The sequence below is a fragment of the Sitophilus oryzae genome, unplaced genomic scaffold (genome assembly GCF_002938485.1).
Source record: "Sitophilus oryzae breed Bouriz unplaced genomic scaffold, Soryzae_2.0 scaffold_1536_pilon_pilon, whole genome shotgun sequence".
Classification (NCBI taxonomy): domain Eukaryota; kingdom Metazoa; phylum Arthropoda; class Insecta; order Coleoptera; family Curculionidae; genus Sitophilus; species Sitophilus oryzae.
The window spans coordinates 1,233,129-1,254,582 of NW_022146210.1; the positions used below are offsets into that span (position 1 = coordinate 1,233,129).

The window sequence follows — 21,454 nt, forward strand, 5'->3', positions numbered from 1 at the left end:
TTATTTTGGACTTATTTGAAAAACGATAAAGAGGAAATATGTTTCTTTTTTCGAGATCTGACACCCCTTAAAATACTTGCACTTATTTCTGGGACACCCTGTATTTAACGCCATCGCCGCGCCGTCTTCATAATTTTAGAATCTCTTGATATTTTGGTGAATATTTGAAACACCCTGTGGAATATATTAACAAAGCAAGGAATATAAACATTATTTCATCATCTAGGTGCGTCTTTTTTCGATAGTTTGTTTTTTGATTCATCTCAATAGTTTTTTTATAGGAGATATTCCCTTTTGAAGAAGATAGTAACGATTTACAGTAATTTTAGCATTGAAAAGTCATATTATTATTGTTTATTGACGTTTACTCTAGTAGAGATGGTTTTAAGTTCTGAAGTATTGGCTATTGCTGCTTTAATTTATCACGGTAGAGATCAATTTTTGGACTTACAACCATCTTTGCGAAAATAACTGCCCAACAGTCAATAATAATATGATTTTTCAAAGACAGTGGCATTACATAAATCATAAATACTATTTTATATGTCTGTTCGTTCGGACCAAAAGCAAAGGTATGATTTTAATGTAAAAAATATGAACAAATGTTAGTGTCTTCTTCAAAAGCGAATAACTCCAAAAAAATAAAGCTATTGAGATGAACCAAAAAACAAGCTATCGAGAAAAGCTACACCTAAGTGATAAAATAATTTTCAAATTCCTTGCTTTATTAACATACTCCACAGGGTGTTTCAAACTTTCACCAAAATATCAACATTACGTGTTTTTCCACGTATAATTCAGAGATGGCAACTTTCGTTTTTAATTTAGAAAGACACACTAAAAAGTCAAATAATTTAGCTGCAAATTGCTTAAAAAATCATCAAAATCGCTCCACTAGAACAGAATATCTAAAACTTTTTTAAAATACATGAAAATTTTAAGGTGTCCATTTTTTGTGCCGGTGACTGTAGATTGATCTTTATGCGTCGTCCTGTCAAAGTACCTTTTTACTTGTCATTTTACAATTTTATATTTTATTTGAACATGAATTGTTACAACGAAGAAGTAATACTTGATAACTTCAAGGATAAAACTACATACGCTAATGATTATAAAAAGTATTGTGTGTTCGATAAATTTGATTCTAAATTAGATCGATCTGCAAAACCTTTATCAGAAAAATTTCAAATAAAGAAAAGAATATACGAAGACCACGAAACCTATGCCAAATTGAAAGATGATTTTTATATTCGGTTTGACTTATTACACAGACCTAAACCAATAATTCAAACTGATCCTAGGCATCCATTACCGGGACTGGTAAGTTTTTTTTTCTTCTTTTTTTGCAGGGTGCTTCTGTTCTCTGTTTTTTTTTTCTAAAGCCTATCATTTTTGACATACATACATATACATACAGCCATTACTCGCTGACGAGTATTCGACACACATCAGAAGATGGTCACGCAAGGCGTTTTCTTTCATGAGCTTTTCTATGACTGAACAGCCCGATATGTGATGTTATCTTGTAGCATTAGAAGTTATAAAAAAAGATGGAATGTTTTTTTATAAGAATTTTCTTTTGGAAAAAATATTAAAACAACTAATACTATGCGACGGAGCTGTTCGCTGGTGAGCAATGGGTCGTAAGCTAGTGAAAATTAAATTGTGATACTTACGTCTTTATAATATACTGGGCGCCACTCAGTTTTCCATTTACTTTCGAAAACTTCTAAGTTGAGAACTGAGAAATCAACTCAGAATATAGGTATTACTTATTTTAGGAATTACACAAATGAAACGCTGAGATAAACTAATAACTAAGTTTAATTAATAATTAAATGTTAATTAGAATAAAATAAGACTATGAAAAATTTGATGTTTGAAAATGTTTGTTGGTAAATAGTATGTATCAAAATAGATCACTCAAGATGGTAGTTAAATCTGCACGCTTCTGAATATTAATATTTTATTAATTATTCCGCAAAAAGTCTGGCGATCTTGGTCACAACCAAAATATAGGGACTCTTTATATTTAAAAAAACCGTACTATGTAGATATCAGAAATATGCATAACATGAATAAAATATTTCAAAGTGACTCTAAAGTGATCAAATATATAATATGCCTGAAGGGCTTAATGCATTCAAGTGAATTTAAATTATATAAAAAGAAATGATCTCGCCTTTTTTTATCCGTTCTGGTCACAAGCTGGTTGTGGTGATCTGCTACTGGAACTGGATTGTGATAAAAACGTCTCTACACAGACAGGATCCTAAACTGCTGTGGAATCAGGAGATTCCTCCGTTATTCCCGGTGTGAATTGTAGGGACAAAACGTGGCCCAAATGTCAGGTACAAAAAACAAAATGGCACCAGAAAATGCTACCATTAAACCAAATGCGTACCATAAAATAAAACCCTGTCAAAAAAAGAAATATTAGGAAACGTTACGTTAAAAATAAAAGTCTTACCTCTGCTCAGAGGGTTTTCTCAAACAAATTGGCAAAATGCCAACAACCGCCGATAGCTCTATCGGTTTGAGCCTTTACCACCAATATGGTGAGGGAAGGTAGGCAAGTGTGACTATACACCGTCAGGTATAAAGTGCTCAACAAACTTCGACCGGACTGAAATATTTCGCCAGAAATAAACTTGGAGAAAAAAAAATAAAAGACAATAGCAGTACTTAGAATGCCATCTCGGTGCGAGGACTTAAACTTGATTTATTTAAATAAAATAATTCTGTACATTTATATAAATCATGCGTAATTTAAATAAAATGCTACAATCTGCCTATCGCACTCCGGACTTTCAAAAATCTCATTGCTTTGTTGCTTCTTTACTTTTTGGTTGTCGCTATTACTGAGTTTACAACTCTTCTCCATTGAGTTCTATTGTGAGTTGTTTCTTCCCACTCATTCTGCATGTTAATCCCGAAGGGTGTCTCACTGCTGGAATTACATGCACATCGTAGTAGGAATTACATGCACATCATCATTCTTGGCAGTCGCTGGCAGTCATTGGCAGTCTTACGGCAGTCACCTATAATAATTACACGGCAGTCATAGGCAGTCTTGTTCCCAGTCATTGGCAGTCGCTTAGTAGTATAATGATATTTTGGCAGTACATGTACATTTTTTACCCAAGTGAGACACCCCTCGGTTAATCTTATACATAACCCTTTAAATTTTCGTGAAAATTGTCCTTGTACCTTTTCAGTTGTCCACCCGGCCTCCTCTTACCGTCTACAAGCTCACCGTAACGCAGAGATTTTAGTATGCGGTTTTCTTGCATTCTGCATACGTGACCAGCCCATCTTAAGCGGGATTTTGTAACCATGACTTCAATACTCTCGCAGTTAGCTTTTTCAACGACCATTTTTGACATATGTATGACACAAACATATGTTTTTTTAATGGAAACCATATCTGGCCATGACCTCATAAAAAGCCCCATTTTTTAAGCTTTTCAACGATATAAGCTATAATCTGTTTTTTTTTTCGAAAAAGCACTACAGCATTTTTGGCGTTATTTATGAAAATAAGCACCTATAGTATATTTTTAAAAAGCTAATAAAAAGACAAATAAAATAAAAAATAATATACAAAATGTCCGAACAAATTTGAGTCATATCTCGAAAATTACCGCTCTCAGCGAAAAACAAGTTACGCCACTGGATTGTGCGTGAAAACTCAACGGAATTCAGTTTACATCTTTTATAGGATAACCGAGATACGAGACAAGTCAAAAAAATTTAAAATTTTTGATTTCGCCCTGTATTTCAGCAACTAAGAGGGTTAGGACAAATCTGTGTGTAACATCTTTAGTTTCATAAAGAAAATAGCACGGTAATGTGAAATTCGTATCGTTATAAATCTAATCATAAACGAGAAACCTTGTAAAACACACGAAATTTTATACAGGGTCCGGCAATAGTGCGTCAGGCATCTGTAGCTCCTAGAATAAAAAACTTGAGAATTTTGTTTAAGTACAAACCTAAAGTATGTACCAGGATGTATTTCAGGAAAATATTTTAACTTTTATAGGGTGGCTCAAAAAAGTGTGAGTGGACCTGGATGATTTTTTTTAAATGGAACACCCTGTATATAATTACATTTTTGGCTTCCTTTTAGATCATTTTACATAACCCTAAGATATGAATAAATATATTTCGATAGTTTCAGAGATATTAAAAAATAAATAAAAAATATGTATTTTTCAGCCTTTCTTAAAAAAATTATTAAAAATACAAGAACTGTTCTAATAAAACTATATTAGGTTTTACATTAGATGGTCTGTTCTCACTTTGCTATAAATATGATAATCGTAAATCATACAGGATGTTCAATATTCTACGCCAAACTTTCTAAAATATAAAATATTTTTTCTTTGTTTTTTTGAATGGAACATCTTGTATATTATTTTTATATTAGATGGAGAGTAAAAAAATGAAAATTTGTTGTATTTAGAGTATTTCAAAATTCTTAACGATTTTGTAAATACACGCAGTTATTATTTCATACGGCGCTTTCAATGGTAAAATATGAGAGAAAAATCAATGGTTTTGGCTTTGATAAAAATTTACTGTGGAAAATGCCATATGAAATATAAAACCGCAAATATCTGCGAAACCGTTCAAAATTTTGAAATACTCTAAATACAAAAAAATGTTCATTTTTTAATTCTCCGTCTATTGAAAAAATAATATACAAGGTGTTATTATTTTATATTTTAGTAAGTTTGGCGTAGAATTTTGAACATCCTGTATAATTTAAGATTTTCATATTTATAGTAAAGTGAGAACAGACCATCTAATGTAAATACCTAATGTAGTTTTGATTTCAGAAAAGTTCTTGTATTTTTAATAATTTTTTAAGAAGGGCTGAAAAATATATATTTTTGATTTATTTTTTAATATCTCTAAAACTATCGAAATATATTTATTCATATCTTAGGGTTATGTAAATCTGAAAACCAAAAAGTAATAATATACAGGGTATTAAAAAAAATCATCAGGCCTCACACGAGCCACCTGATTAAAATATTTTCTTGAAGCAACTTTGCCACCCAGGTTCGCTGAAAGGGCTCTCAGGATTCTAGAACAGGCTTGACTGTACTCCAGACCTCTATATTCATACACATAAAATACACCCTATATTTTATAAATAAAATACGAAAGTAATAAAAAATGTTTAAGCAATTGAAGTGGCTGCAATAACACAACTCCACTTTTTAGGAATTGAGATTTTTACTGTTACTACTTCAAATGACCAATCATGCCCTGCAAAAATCAGACATCATATGGCAACGTTGACCCAAGGTTGCCTTGCTTTCAGTTTGCACCAGAACTGGACCGCTCCTGGAGTTGCCTAGTTTGGCTCAAAAATTCGTTAAAATGGAGCTGCTTGGTTACTGCTTAGCCCCTTCAATTGGTAGCGTTTAGACTTGAGCACACAAAACACATACACAAGGAGAAGTGCTAGCGCCTTGCTAAATATGGAAAGTGAAATTGACGTTTAAATTTGACACTGTTGACAAGTCTACTGCTACTAGCGCCCCCAATATCGCTTGTAGGAACTACGGACTAGATTGTCACGCATGGCGGGAAGTTTAAAAAAATAAAAAATTTTAATTCTTCATTTATTTTTAATTATGACATAGATAAAAACACAAAAAATACACAATTTTTTAAAAATATGTTTAATATCAAATATACAACAGAAATTAATTTCACCACAATAAATTAATAAAATTAAAAAATAATGTTACAAGTAGATCAAGAGACAAAATTAATTATAACAAAACTGAAAAAAATGGCGTCATAGATGGCTTAGAAATAAAAGATATATCATAATTTTGAAAGTAAAATTATATGGGAAATGTCTTCGATCATCATTTTTAAGCCAACTGGACGATTATTTCAAACATACAAGCTGAGTTCGTTCATAGTGCTCTGAGAAATCTAGATAAACAAAGAATAATAAATTAAAAGTATTCCAGGGGAAAAGAGAGGAAAAACCTGTATCGTCTCTGATATCTGTCAGGGTATTGTTGAAAGTGTCATCTTTTTGCTCGAAGTTTTCAGGTCGATCAAAAAGATGACATTTACAACAATACTTTGCTGTAACTTTCACAAATATCAGAGAGAGTACATACAGGTATTGCCTCTCTTTTCCTCTGGGATGCTTTATATCTGTTGTTCTTTGTTTATCTATATTTCTCAGAGCATAATGCCGAACACGACTACAGTATATAATAATTTCAATATCCGAAGTGGAAAGAAAAAAGATCACCTTTCTGTTTTGTACTATGGTCCCTTTCTTCCGATGGCTCATCTCGTTGATATTTAGGAAGGATAAATAGGAAGGAAAATATAAAATTCAATTTGATTTGATGATCCTTTTCTGTCACCTAAAATCAGGAGAACGACAATGAGCATGTTAAGATGAAAAAAAAATTATCAACACTTACCTACACGTTAGTCCGAGGAGTTTTATTAAAAACCTATATATTTGCCTAAATAATTTATGTATTAAATTTGCAAAGCAAAATGCAGCGTGTAAACAAAAGAAATAAAATGGCGACAAGTCAACGTCAACGACCCGACAAGGAGAAAAGTGGTGTTCGAATAACAATTTATGGGTTGCAAAAAATTGTTTTTGTCTCCTTTCAACGCACACCTTAGAAAGAAAAAGAGATGAACTTATACTGAAAGAATGTGAAGGTTTTATCTGTCACTCTTGTCAATAATTTATCGGTAAGGAAGATTCCTAGAAAATCGCTTGTAGTCAAGTTTTCAATCATTGCCAGTTCTCCCATAAGAAGTGTCATCCAGGGGGATGACAGTGAAATAGGAAAATTGGAAACAGTCATTAGTGTCATTCCTGTCATCTCCTGACGACAAGTATGGCCGCCTAGACAAGGACAGCAATGTTTTTGTCTAACTATTATCTAACTTCACAGTTAAGAATTGACAGATTTCAGTTTCAGAGACAACTTCAGATTTGTTCTAGAACAAATGGAACAAATTTCGACGCCATTTTAAATTCTCTCCGTGTAGTTTTGTTTTGTAAATTCATTTTGATATTTCGGCAGAAATTTATAAATATAAAGGTAATAAAGCATATAAAATATATGTTACATGAAAAATCCTGGAGAAAAAGACTGCAGTACTAGGTATGTCCCATGTATATTAAAAATACGTAGTAAATAAACACTATTTCTGTATTTTTTAGATGCAAGAAAATTTTGTTATGTTTATGATAGGCGATTTTTTTGAAAATGGAAACAATTTACAGCAAGGTAAGATCATTTTTAACTATAGCCAACATTAGTTATCTCCAGTATGTGCGATTTATTGTCAATAATAAATCTGACTCATACAATCTGATAGTTATCCGACTAAAAGTCTCTTTTTTATTTATAAACCAGGTCTCTTTGGGAATAATGGACCCTTTTTTAAACAGTATATTTATATTTTATACCTATTGATATTTTTACATTGTTAATTTTAGTATAAAAAATGTGTTTTTCTGTTTTCAGGTTTTTGTATAAGGCTTCCGTTTTCATGTTCTTGCCCCAGTTTTCTGTCCCTGATGGCTGTGAATACGTGTATGTATTTACAAATTACTGTAAGTCATGCTTATACCTTACTAATTTACGTTAAAATTGCATATAATTAAGTAATTGCTGTAGAAATCATTCAATTCTTTATTTTTTATATTTATTTAGTCACGTTGTGTCATATTTCAAATAAATATGTTTGAATAATATTTTGTTTTGTTTTATTTATGATAAGAAAGAGTATAAAATACATTTAAACTGAAAAAGGGCCCGCCATTGAATAACCGGAAACGGAAATAAAAATGAAGCCATCATGTCCACCTGTCAATTGGAAAATTAGTTCTCCAGACGACAACGAAGGCTTTTGGTGGCGTATCGTGTTTCCACGATTTAACACAGAGTTGACACTTCTTTCTAGTTAATTGTTTTATGGTGTCATCCACCTGTGACTTGCGCACTGATCTTCACCCATGCTCAAGTGTAAACGGCTGTGCGCGCACGCTCACTCTGAATCTGCCTGTGCGCGAGCAGCGGCGTACGTGAGTCGTCTGGTGTCGGTTTATGGTCCATGCTCAAAGGGATTTTATGTGTGCGCGAACACTCAGTTTGCACCGGCAATTTGTTTTGTCTGCGTTCGTGCGTGCATGTGTGATTTTTTTTCGTTTTCTTTGTTAAAATTATGAAGTGGATCAATGAATCTTCGTTAATATTAATTGAAGAATATAAAAAGTTGCCTATATTATGGGATGTTAAACATTCTTTGTATTATTAAAAAATCAAAAAAAAATAACGCATGGCAAGACCTTGTAAATAAAATTAATATTGAATATGTCGATATTAATGAAATTGCTATTCTAAAATTTGTATCTTTTGTTCGTAATTTTTGGTGTTATTAAATTTTGTAAATATTCAAAGTCAAGGCCTGATCATTCTTGTAAGTTTTTAGAACTGATCATAGCCCTCCTCAGACACTAAGGTGTGCGTAAAAACTAATCATTATTATGAAATTGACGGGTGTTATGTCAAATAATAAAAAAAATGTGGTAATTATTGGGAAACTGAAATCGTCCAGTTTTCACCAAAATTGAGTATACACTATTTTGAGGTCATGAATTACGAATCTATTTTTTCTTGGCGGTCTCTTGCCGTTTTCAGAAAAACCGGCAAATTATTTCCCAACATTGAATTTTTCTTTATTCGGCCCTATAAAGTAATAATTTCACTATATTTTCATTATATTATAGTTTATCTAAAAGCCACACTTGATTGGGGATAGAAAAGTGTCCAACATTTTACTGAAAAACACTTTTCTTAACAAAATAGCAAAGAAAATTGAGACCAGATGGAAGTTTGACATTTGATATATCCTTCTTTCTCTCTCCTATGTAATAAGAGAGACAAATATATTCTAGACCTAATCTAGAAATTTGAAAATTTACAACGTTGCCATATCTTCTATTTTTTCGGGTGATTAGGGATTTTAAATAAATTACCTATTATGAGATCGACAATAATTAAATATACACCTATATCCACAAAATTACGCGGAAGAGTTTTGATTGCATTGGTTTTAACTTCTTTGCGGAGGGGGTTAATCTTTTTTTAGTTAATCTAATAATATAACAACAAAAGATTAACACCCTCTGCATGGAAGTTGTAACCAATGCAATCAAAACTCTTTCGTGCAACTTCGTGGGTATAAATAGTCAGATCTCGTTGGTAAAATAGCAGTTATGGGAAGGAGCCGTTCTTCTGGCGACCGCCTTTCGTAATTCCAGAATGAGCGAAAAAAACACGCTAAATTTAGGTTTAGCATTGGCAACGTTGCTTTAAATGCCAGAAACACATAAACTTACTTCGGGTTTCTCTTATTACCGATTCTGAACCGTCCTAGAACTGTGATGCGTATGCGCAGAAGGAAATATGAAGACATTATTTCATTTGCGCATGCGCTGCAGAGTTCTTGGACGGTTCAGAATCGGTAATAACAAGAACCCGAACAAAGCTATAATCTAACATTTTCAGATTGTTTACAAATTTATTTTAGCAAATTTTCCTCTATTATGCATAGAATTGGTTAAAAAAGTAACAGAAAATAGCAAAAACATTATTGATTATTGAATACCTAACAAAATATGTATAGAAAACCTTAAAAATATGAAATTAAGAAAAATTCGATATTGAAATTATTTCCGTTTTCTGAAAAACGGTAGAAGACACGCCAAGAAAAAGTTCAGGTCGTAATCTACGACTTCAAAATAGGGTGTATACCAATTTTGGTGAAAATCGGACGATTTCCAGTTTTCCCAATAATTACCAAAAATGTCAATTTTTTATTCATTTTTACGTTGCCCCCCCCCCCCTAAATTTCATTCTTCCGGCGCCCATGCCATTAGATGTAAGCTAAACCTTTTTATTACCAACATAGATTGCTGTACCTAAAGAGGACAAATTAGAAGCTATTAAAAAGAGACCTAGAATATATATGACGCCGGCATGTAGTATAGATGATGTTCCAGATCCGAAAATGAGAGAAATGTTATGTCAGTATATGTATACTACAGAATGGCGAAAAGCTGAAATTGAAGGTGCCTCGGGTTTTAAGAGAAGAGTACCACATATTACCGATATCAAATCATCAGACAAGGTAAAACTTATTTTTGGATTAACCTAATAAATTAATATACGCTATTAAAACCAGTGGCAGCCCTAGAGGTTGGTCACTTTGTCGGCGGCCCTCGCCTATTTTATGTATACAGGGTATCTCAAAAATAAGTGCAAGTATTTTAACTGGTATAGTTCGAACGGTATAGTTTGAACCCCAGTTACCTAGAAAGGTATATTAGGTATTAGGAAATATTTTCAATCGTTTCAATCAACAATAATTATAACCTTTATAAATATTTAATTAATGCTTACTCTTTTGAAAATTTATCAGTATTTTTATCCAGCATATACGCAAACCCCATACACCCACATATCTATTAAACTGAACATCACAAAACTACCACTTGCAAAATACTACTTTAAATTTTTCATATCAAAATAATTTACATAAATACAAAAAAAGTGTTCCAACAGATCAGCTAATTTGGTAGTTGTCTGGTTGTATAGAAACAAATAAATAAATTATTTTGTTGTGCTTATACACAAGTAAAAGTAGTATTGTATTGGTATAGGGTCAAATTTTATAAAAATTACTTAAATAAATACTTTTTACTCTTACAAAAGTGTTAACTGGTTCCACAAGGCAGACCTGATATTGAGCATATTTTAAAAAATATATTAATTTACTGGAGATTTTACATATTGATAGTAAATTGGATAAGATGATATAGATTTTTTCGCTCTATACAGGGTCGCTGTTATGTATGAAAACGGTCGATTATTCGGTATTAATTATGAAAGTAAAATATACAAGGTACCGCAAAAATTTAAATACAAAAATTATAGGGTTTTTAAATGTCTATTGGCGAGTAATAAATTTATGTATACAGGGTCGGTCATAAAGTCGTGGCACATCCAAGTTTTATTATTGCATATTTCAATTCTTCCTTCAATTCTAAGCAAAAATCGAAATACACAATGTATCTCAAACCAACCGTTTCCAAGTTATTGACTTTTGAAAATATCACTTAAACAATTTGATTTAATTAATATCGATATGTTCAGTTTCATTTAATGATGCTATTCTGCAGAAACTGTGATACTGTTGTAATGAGTTTTTAAACGCCTGTTAGCTACTAGTAAATTTAAGTATACAGGGTAGGTCATAAAGTTGTGGCACATCAAATTCTTTTTTTAAATGAAACCCCCTGTATATTATTGCATATTTCAATTCTTCCTTCAATTTTAAACAATAATCGTAATACAGGGTGCTACAAATTCGAGGTACGAGCATTGGTATCTCGGAAACCGTAATAGATACGAAGATGGTTAAATTGGGGCAAAGTTACGCCTTGGGATGTTCCCCAAGATGCTATCAAAAAAGTTTTTAAAATTTCAAGGATTGCTGAGTTTTTTGGAAAAAACGAATTTTTTTGAAAATTATTATTTATTTTTTCGTGTCGTTAATTTTTAGAAAATCAAAAAACTAATTGCATATATGCGAAACTAATTGCATATATTGCATATTAATGCGATGTTAAGGTCATCTGAGGGCGGGACACATAGTTAGGTTAGGTCGAGTCCACACGGGTCCGCAACACTGCCCCCTTCTTAGGTACATGCTCGTCCCGAGATGTACACGGTGAATGAAGGTATTTGCAAAGCTGGCCCCTGGTACATTGCGAAGTCTGGTAGAAATAGCAGTCTACAGTTTTCTCTCCCGATCTCAGCTTTGGGTTGTAGTACCTTAACAACAACAAAACTATTTAATTATTATTTAAAATATTTGCAAGTCCGACCCTGGTTTCTTAAAATATTTAATCTGATTATATTCATTGCGACAATATTGATCAGCACTAATTAACACTGAATAAGGAAAATCGAGCCAATTAAAAGATTCAAATAAATATTATCCAGCTCAGCAATTTAAAGATATTATTTTTTAACTTTTTTTATTGTGAATTTGAAATTCTCAGTGTACGATTTAACAATATACATAATATTAATCGTAGTTATTATAAATAAATCACCTTCTATAAACTAGCTTCCAGGGTTGGAAAAAATCATGGTTTTTTATAAAAGTCAGATTTTTTGATTTAAATAAGATTTTTTTTGATTTTATTCAAAACAATATTTAAATCGGATTTGCAAATAACTAGGACATATTTCCAATTAAAGTCCTATCCTAAATGGCTAAATCTATCTAGATTAACATTAACAATTCTACGGGGCGTGTGATTTTTCCACATATACTTCAACAATATATTCCGCAAAGAAAAGTCGTTCGCTTCAGATCAAAGGATTTTTTCAAACGTCTCAAAAGTATTAATTTTTTGTCATTTTAACGCCTAGGCATAAAAGTAAAGCACTGTTACGCCCATAGACTTAAAATAAAATATAGACTACACTATTTAAATCTCAACGCGGTCAAACAATCTTTTTTGTACACATGTTTACTTCTGGGTACAGTCGACCGAGCCTTCCTCATCCAGCCTATGTTATCACGTCTTTAATATTATCAATATTTTTTTTCTTGTTATACACATATATTGAGATATTAATACTACAGATTTAATAAAGTAGGTTTTAATATTCCATAGATGTATTAAATAATCCTTATACTACTAAATTATAAGTCGGATACTGTTTAAAAGGATAAGTTCTTTACGATATGACAACACCGATTAGAGGCGAGAGAGCCTATTCATTCATTTATTACCTTGTAGTACGCGTCGCACGTGTGCGGTAAAGCTTTGTTGCCGCTATGTCCCCGGCTGGGTATACCCCCGGCTGTATTAACGCATTTTCTTAGCTTGTAGTCCTTAGTGTTTATTTTATTGACTTTTTCTGTTCAAGAACTATAAAATATGGTTCACCAGTGCCAAATTTGCAAGAAATTTGACTTAAATAATCCATTTAAGTCTTGAAACGACTTTCAACCGGTAGGCAACTCTCAATTTATCCATTGGGAGTCAGTGGCGTTGTTGTAGAAAGGCGCTTATTTATATAATATTTTAATAAAATGTAAAATCTGAATTTTTTCTCTTACATTATTTACTTACTTGCATTGTAACAAAATCATAATTATAACCCTGTTAATAATTAATAATGTTTTTATTAAAAATATATTCCGGTTTATTCTAAAATTATCTTCAGAATCTAAAATAACATACAAGAATTTTAAAATGATATTACATTATGAAACAATATTTTTTAATATACCGGGTCGTCTCAAAAGTGGTTCACCGCTATAACTTTTTTATTTTTTCAGATAAAAAAACAGATTTGTATGTTAGTAGGTATATGACATAAATTAGGATTTATTGACGTATTCAATTGTTTTTGGTCTCTTTCTGTTTCACCGAAATGATTACATCTTTTGATTTTTAAAGGCACCCTCGGTATATTTCTACTTTATTCGATAGAAAATGATAATAGAATTCTGAATAGAATGACATATCATATGTCAACTTTTGACATTGTCGCTTAAAAACAAATCGTATTATAAATTTCAATCCAGGGTGCCATGGTGTTGTTAAAAACACTAAGTTTTAATCAAGGAGCCTTGGAAAAATAGTTTTGATCGTCTAATGGGTTTCGTGTCTTGTCTAGGCCGATTAAAAGATGTACAAATCATATTTTTAATCATACATGTGTCAATTTTTTCAAATGGAACAAGGGTGACTCATTAGCATATTTGGAAAAAGCATTTTTTTATGAATATATTGATACCACACACTTGGTATTTCGAGTCAAATTGTCGTTATGAACCGCGTGTTACAATTACAATTAAACCATATGCAAAAATGTCAAAAGTTGACATATGATATATGTCATTCTATTCAGAGTGTCATTTTCCATCGAATAAAGTAGAAATATACCAAGGGTGCCCTTTAAAAATTAAAAGTTATAGTCATTTCCGGTGAAACAGGAAGTGACCAAAAACAATTGAATGCGTCAATCAATCCTAATTTATGTTATATACTAACATACTAAATCTTGTTTTTTTTATTTGAAAATATAAAAAAATTATGGGGATGAGCCACTTTTGGGACGCACCCGGTATAATGAAGACAGTACCGAGTTAAATAAATGTAGTTTTCATTTTATCCACTTTCTATCACCTTCCTTGCTTTAATGGAACAGGTTTATGTTTTCTCTAATTTACATAATAAGACATCACTTAACCAGAAATAAAATTACAACAATCATATTTTTTTTTTCTCCCTGTCGCCGATTCTATTATATCTGTGGAATAGATCCTGTTTTGATTAATATTAGGGGTTGTAAATGTTTGACTAAAATTAATAATTTATTATTAATTTCAAAAATTACGTAATTTCGATTATAAAATTTCTTCTATGACGTGTATTTTAATATTTTTATCCTTTTTGGACTCTAAGACGTTTTTTCTAAACTTTTATTTAAAAAACCTGTCTTAAATCTTAATAAAATATAAAAAAGTTTCAATACGATATATTTTTAATTTAATTATAGCTTCATTAAAATAAAAAAATTACCCGGCTATGATACGGAGAGTTCAGGTGTACTTGAGAAACGAAAGACAGTGTTGTGTTTCTCGGCAGAGTCGTCAGGGAACGACCGTTACGACAGAGACAACCTATCTTCGATCGTGTCGCACTCGTTATAACCTAAAACAATAACACAACAATAACAAGACATTGTCGACTTAAATTGTCTAATTTTTAATAATTAATTTAAATACGTAAGCACGCCCCTGACCCGTGTTTACATTTTGAGCCTCCCGCTTCGCCCCGCCTATCATCGGTTATTGTTTATGCGCAGACAAAACAGACCAATACAATCGGTATAGGAATGCTGCGTCTATTGGGTTAGAGGTCGTTGGTACAAATTGTTGTTCGATTACTGTTTATATTATTTGCAATGTTTGAAATTGATTAAAAACTTATTTGCAATGTTTAAAAAAAAATAGTATGTTCTTTTCGGAATAAAAATGTACTTTTTGTACCTCCCTGTAACGTTGGAATAGCTTTACGATCAAGGTACAACATCGTCAAAAAAAGTATAATTTTTACTCCTAATAAAGCAATACACTATTGTTCGGAAATAGTCTTAAGTCGAGAATGAAATTAGTATGTATTATCTAATATCAAAGTGTAAAGTACTTACTCCAGATTAAAATGTCGGTAGGAATTTGGAAAAATACAACCGTTTCAAAAAAAAATAAAACAACATATATTTTCTGACAACAATTATAGATTCTCGGGAATAATCTCTATATTAGAAGAACCTAGTTCTGCACTAGACTTTGCGAATGATATGTATTTGAACAGCGAATTTTTGTCACTTATACAGAAATTTTAAAATAAATCCTTGTGTTTAGCGGTCTAATGGATTCACACGAAATTAGTTCGAAAATCGGTCCAACAATTAAATTGAATAGATATTTTTATATAGTTTTATAACATTTACAATTATTTTTCGATTTATTATCTGCGACATCTGTTATAGAAAATGTTTATAGTTTTCTCGGAACATTTTTATAACTTTTACAGTTATTTTTTGATTTATTATAAAGTTTCAATAAAATTATTTTTTGATTTGAATCACATGATTAAAATTAAAAAAATCACTTGATTTAAATCATGATTTAAATCATGATTTAAATCATTTGATTTAAATCATGCCAACCCTGCTAGTTTCTAATGATCTACATGTTCCAAAGGGTTACCACCTTGCCTATTGCACAAATGTATTATTCTTTCAATTTTATTTATAGCTCTTTGAACATATCTTCTTCTTATACTTATGCATTTTGTTCTCTTTATTGTAAACGTTGAAAAATATTGATTTCACTTTTACAAATGACGTCAAGTAATGCAATTTTTTTTATTGAATTTAATTTTTCGTATTCAATGTTTTACCCCACGTCATAGTTAAGTTTGAAGGCTTATCAATATTGTAACGATGAATAATTTAAATATTTAAAAAACAGAGCCGGACTTGAAATTAGATTAAATAAATTTTGTGTTCAAATGTCCAAAACAAAAAAAAGTATAAAGTGTGGCATAATATTGTACTCAGGAGACCGAGTTCTTTCAAAATCTGAAATAAAAAATGCAGGTCCGTATTTAAAAAAATAAGTCGGCCTCTGTATCTCACAAATTATCAGCTAATTTCAAAATCTAAAAATACTATCAGATAGCCCTAATAGAGTGGCTATGAGAATCTGCAATTAGTTTTTTGATTTTCTAAAAACTAACGACAGGAAAAAATATTTTTTTTTTCAAAAAAATCCGTTTTTTCCAAAAAACTCTGCAATCCTTGAAATTTTTAAAACTTTTTTGATGGCATTTTGGTGAACATCCCAAGGCGCAACTTTGCCCCAATTTAACCATCTTCGTATCTATTACGGTTACCGAGATACTAATGCTCGTACCTCGAATTTGTAGCACCCTGTATACTTCTTCTTCTTTTAGAAGGCGTATCGCCTGTTTAGTTCCGGTTTCCTCCTCGTCTAAGCAACTCTTGCGAGGTTGACTGCCAACTGTCTTGCCAACATTTAGGTGGTCGTCCAGTAGGTCTTCTGCCATGGGGTACGTTGTTGCGAATTATTATGGCCATTCTGTCGGGGCCCATTCTATTGACATGCTGGTTCCATTCTCTTCTTCTCTGCCTTATCCATCTGACAACGTCGTTTGTTTGGCACTTTTCTCTTATGTCTACATTTCTCTGTCTGTCCCTCAGTGTGTATCCAGTTATCATTCTTAAGGTCTTCATTTCAGTAGTTCGTAGGATTCTCTTTGTTACTGATGTTTCAGCTCTGGTTTCCGCACCATATGTCATCACTGGTCGTATGCAGGTTTTGTATATTCTTGACTTACATTCTGTACTCAAATGTTTGTTTTTCCATATGGGATATTTAAGATGTCCTGATATTGCGGCAGCTTTATTGGCTTGTTTCCTTACTTCTTCTTCCAGGAATCCTGAGCTTGTAATTTTGCATCCGAGGTATTCGAATGACATTATCTGATCAATAGTTTTGTTTTTTATTACCAATTTGCACCGTAGAGGCTCCTTTGTAATGGTCATGCATTTAGTCTTATTTGTGGAAATTTGCATGTTAAGTTTTTCTGCCTGTCTGTTAAAAGCTTGTAGCATTCTTTGGAGGTCGTCCTCTGACTCTGCAATAAGTACTGCGTCATCGGCATAGCATAATATGTTTACTTTATGCATTCCCATTCGATAATCCAGTATTCTTGACGGTTTTTATTACTTGATCCATGATTGTGTTGAATAACAGAGGGCTGAGGCTGTCGCCTTGGCGAATACCAGTTGTAGTTCGAAGATGCTGCGTTAAGGTAAAGTTTGTTCTTATTTGGGTTGTTGTGTTTGTGTTTAAGTCCTTGATAAGTTCTGTGAGTTCTTTCGAGACATTACTGCTTTTCAAGATGGTGATGATGTCTTTTAGTTGGATTCTATCAAAGGCCTTTGTTAAAGATAGGCTGGAGAGTTATATTCTTTTTTCATTCAGGATTTTTCAACTAGTTGCCTGAGTATGAATAGTGCATCGGTAGAGTTGATCGGTTTCTTCGGAATCCTTGTTGTTCCTCGTTTATTGGCACTATTGAGGAGATTTTGTCCGCAATGATCATAGTCAGAAGTTTTAGCGAGGTGCTCAGTAATGTTATTCCTCTATAGTTTGCTGGGTCTGTTATATCTCCCTTTTTAAAAATAGGTATTGTTATACTTTGTTTCCATTCTTCTGGTATTTTCTTATGTTGTAATATAATGTCAAACAGTTTTGTGTATTCCTCTATGATAGCCGTGCCTGCGTTTTTTATTAGCTCATTTGGTATTTTATCTTGATTAGGAGATTTTCTATTTTTAAGTTTCCTTATTGTCTCTTCTACTTTTAGCCCATCTAATTGCCCATGATCTTCTGTATTATCTCTTTGGCTTGTCTCTTGTGCTTCCATTGGTTCATCTGTTTCTGCGTATAAATCTCTGAAATATTTTTCCCCGTATACAATGTATATTTCACCCTGAATACAATGTATATAAATTAAAGAATTGAAATGTTAAACGGAAACTTTGTAATTTCCAGACTTGATATAATCTTATTTTATACATCTATAAATAGTAACTTGAGAACTAATGTTAAATATTATTAACTATCACAGTTTCGGGCAAAATGGCATCGTTAAATGAAACTGAACATATCGAAATTAATTAAATCAAATTGTTTAAGTAATATTTAAAAAAAACAATAACTCGTAAACGGTTGGTTTGAGGTACATTGTGTGTATTTCGATTTTTGCTTAGAATTGAAGGGAGAATAGAAATAAATATGTAGTAATATACAGAGGGTTCTATTTTAAAAAAATTAAACTTTTATGTGCCACGACTTTATGACCGACCCTGTATAATATAATAATAATAATATATTAATATATACTTTTATACTTATAATAATAGATAATAGATATTTAAATAATCCTATAACTTTTGTATTTAACTTTTTGCGGTATACCTCCTATAATTCACCTAATATTCGACCGTTTCCATACACAACAGCGACCCTGTATAATGTTAAAAGTTTATGGAGGTTGTAAGAAAACAAAAACTTAGTTCTTGTTATGCGATATCTAGAGAATTATGCCAAATGTACGAAGTCAAAAATATAAAACCACCAACTTACTTTGCAATAAATAATTTGCAATAAATATAATAGTTCTGAAGATAATTTTTTGCTACAACTACTTTTAGCATTACTTATAGCAACCTTTATCTCATTTTAACTAGTTCGTATGTCTCGTAGTTTATAAGATGCCATTGTTGAGCATGAAATGTGGCGAAAGCCATCCTATATAAAATAAACATCTACAGATAGAGAAGCAACAATGCAAAACCAGGCAAGAGACAACATACCTTAAGTCGGCATCCTATGATTTTTTCCGATGTAAAATTTTACCTTATGATCGAAAAAAACCGCGTCCAGTTGGCTTGGAAATGTTCTATCGATATTATTCCCCATGCATATGAAATAACAGCGATCTTCATTTCATCGCCATCACTGACGCCGTTTTTTTTTTCGATCATATTATATTTCCTTAACATAAAGGCTTTTGTCTATTATTTCATTCAACCATTTTTGAATTTTCTGAGCTTCAATTCAAACAAAAAAAAATGATTATGTGATCATAAAATGAAACTTAAAATTATTAGTTTGGTTTATTAATTACAAAATTTGTAGATAACACTTCAAACTGATCTTTATAAGCCATTACAAGAAAGATTTGTTAAAATCGGCAAGGAGTGGGATGACGAGCAACCAAGAGGATCATCCGACCCAACTCGTGAATTTTGGATACATAAAGATCCACAAGTTTTGTAAGTTTTAAACTTTTAGTGGTAGTTGAAATTAGTAGATTAGTATTCTTAATATTAAAGATAATATTAAGAATATTAATAAATGGGCTATACTTTTGAGGCGAGTTTATTTATTAAAAAAATCTGGGTATTCTGCCACTGAAATACACACATCAAAATCACAAATTAACTATAACAGATGCGAAAGAACATCGAATTCCGCGTTCCGGTTTCTGTGACCTTCAGAAAGAGTTCATAGACAATCCGCATCAATGTATAGTTTGGGTTATTATTTGTTTGGGTGAAAATAATCTGCACCAATATGTTATCGAGGCATATAATCTCACAGTAATTTAATAGATTACTCGTCATATTATATCAGTTCGTAGGAGATTAGGAAAAAAAAGATATTTATAGTATAAAAAATTAATTTATTTAACAAAATTTAATTAAAGATGTGACAAAATAGTTCCTTTTCTATTGGTTCTATCGGACTTTTTTCGACTATATAAATCTTTATTTGTAAACTTTAATACATCAAATATTTTCAATCTAATAAATCATTTAATGATGTAAATAAGAGGAAATTTCTCACATGGTTGGTCAAATTCTATAGTTTTCATTATATCAAACAGCCTCTGAATGTTTTCTTCAGTGCAAAACTCATCAAAATTTAATATAAATAATTTTTCCAGCCTGTAAATAAAATGAACAAATTTTTCCACTTTCATGATCAAAGGCTTTTAAATGGGTAAATAATTTCGAGTTATCCAGAGATTCGGATTCTTTTGCAAATTTTAGACAAATATCACATTGATGTATTTGAAGACCCTTTTTAATGATGTAGTCAAACATAATTAAAGGCATTTTGAATTGAAAACATTTCTCAGAGGCTGTTTGATATAATGAAAACTATAAAATTTGACCACCCATGTGAGAAATTTCCTCTTATTTACATCATTAAATGATTTATTAAATTAAAAATATTTGATGTATTAAAGTTTACAAATAAAGATTTATATAGTCGAAAAAAGTCCGATAGAACCAATAGAAAGGTAACTATTTTGTCACATTTTTAATTAAATTTTGTTAAATAAATTAATTTTTTATACTATAAATATCTTTTTTTTCCTTATAAATAAACACATCCCATTTTAAAAAAGATATACAAATTACCAAAACTTAGAAATAACAGTTTAAAAGTTCAACAAAAATCCTACACGCGTTTTTAAAAAGAAACATATAACCACGCACTATGTCACTCCAGCAAGCGAATACGACACAGCATGGGTTTCCGGACTAAACGACTGATGTATTTACACCACTCAATAGGCGTGTCGGGATTGCCGAACGGTTTCCGATGCAGTCGCTTTCTTTCGCATCTGTTATAGGTAATTTGTGTCAAAATGGTCTAGGGGACAAAGTTAAAATTTTGAGCTCTCTGAGCTCCCTTATGTAGGACAGTAAACTTATCTTATTATCTTTGTTTATACTAAAAATAAAAACATTTAACTCTAATCGGCTATTTTATACAGGTGAGTCCAAAAAGGAAATAAAATTATTTAATTTGTTTGTTAAGTTAACGTCTCCTTTTTGCTGCCAGGGCTAAACTGGAAGGGGTCTACTTTGTTTAGGTGGAATCCGAACCGCGGTCCTCGGCCATATCATGGTCAATAGTCTACCGACTTGGCGAGTATCTAAATCGACTTACACGAGATATCCGATCTCATCCGGCCTCAAACTGCCGCGAATGAGCAGTCTGTGTTGTAAAAATGTGTTTAGGGTCAGGTAAATGATTACTCGATTGTTGCCATACTAATACTAATTTATCCAAAAAAATCCTTTATGGGTATTTCGCCACTGCACTGCAAGAAAAATCTACAAAATAAAATAGTTATTATTTGTAAACACTTCTGCGTTAAACCTAAACG

General features: G+C 31.7%; 1 protein-coding gene across 2 annotated transcripts in view; it reads left to right on the forward strand.

Moving 5' to 3' along the window:
• The first annotated feature begins 991 nt into the window (after positions 1-991).
• The window catches only part of LOC115878861, a 61,578-nt gene continuing 41,115 nt past the window's right edge, over positions 992-21,454 (forward strand). For both annotated transcript variants that reach the window (XM_030895481.1, XM_030895480.1), the window contains exons 1-3: positions 992-1,320; positions 9,991-10,209; positions 19,408-19,544. In XM_030895481.1, coding sequence (XP_030751341.1) covers positions 1,045-1,320; positions 9,991-10,209; positions 19,408-19,544 — 632 coding nt within the window. In that variant the 5' untranslated portion in view covers positions 992-1,044. The remainder of the gene's footprint in view (positions 1,321-9,990; positions 10,210-19,407; positions 19,545-21,454) is intronic.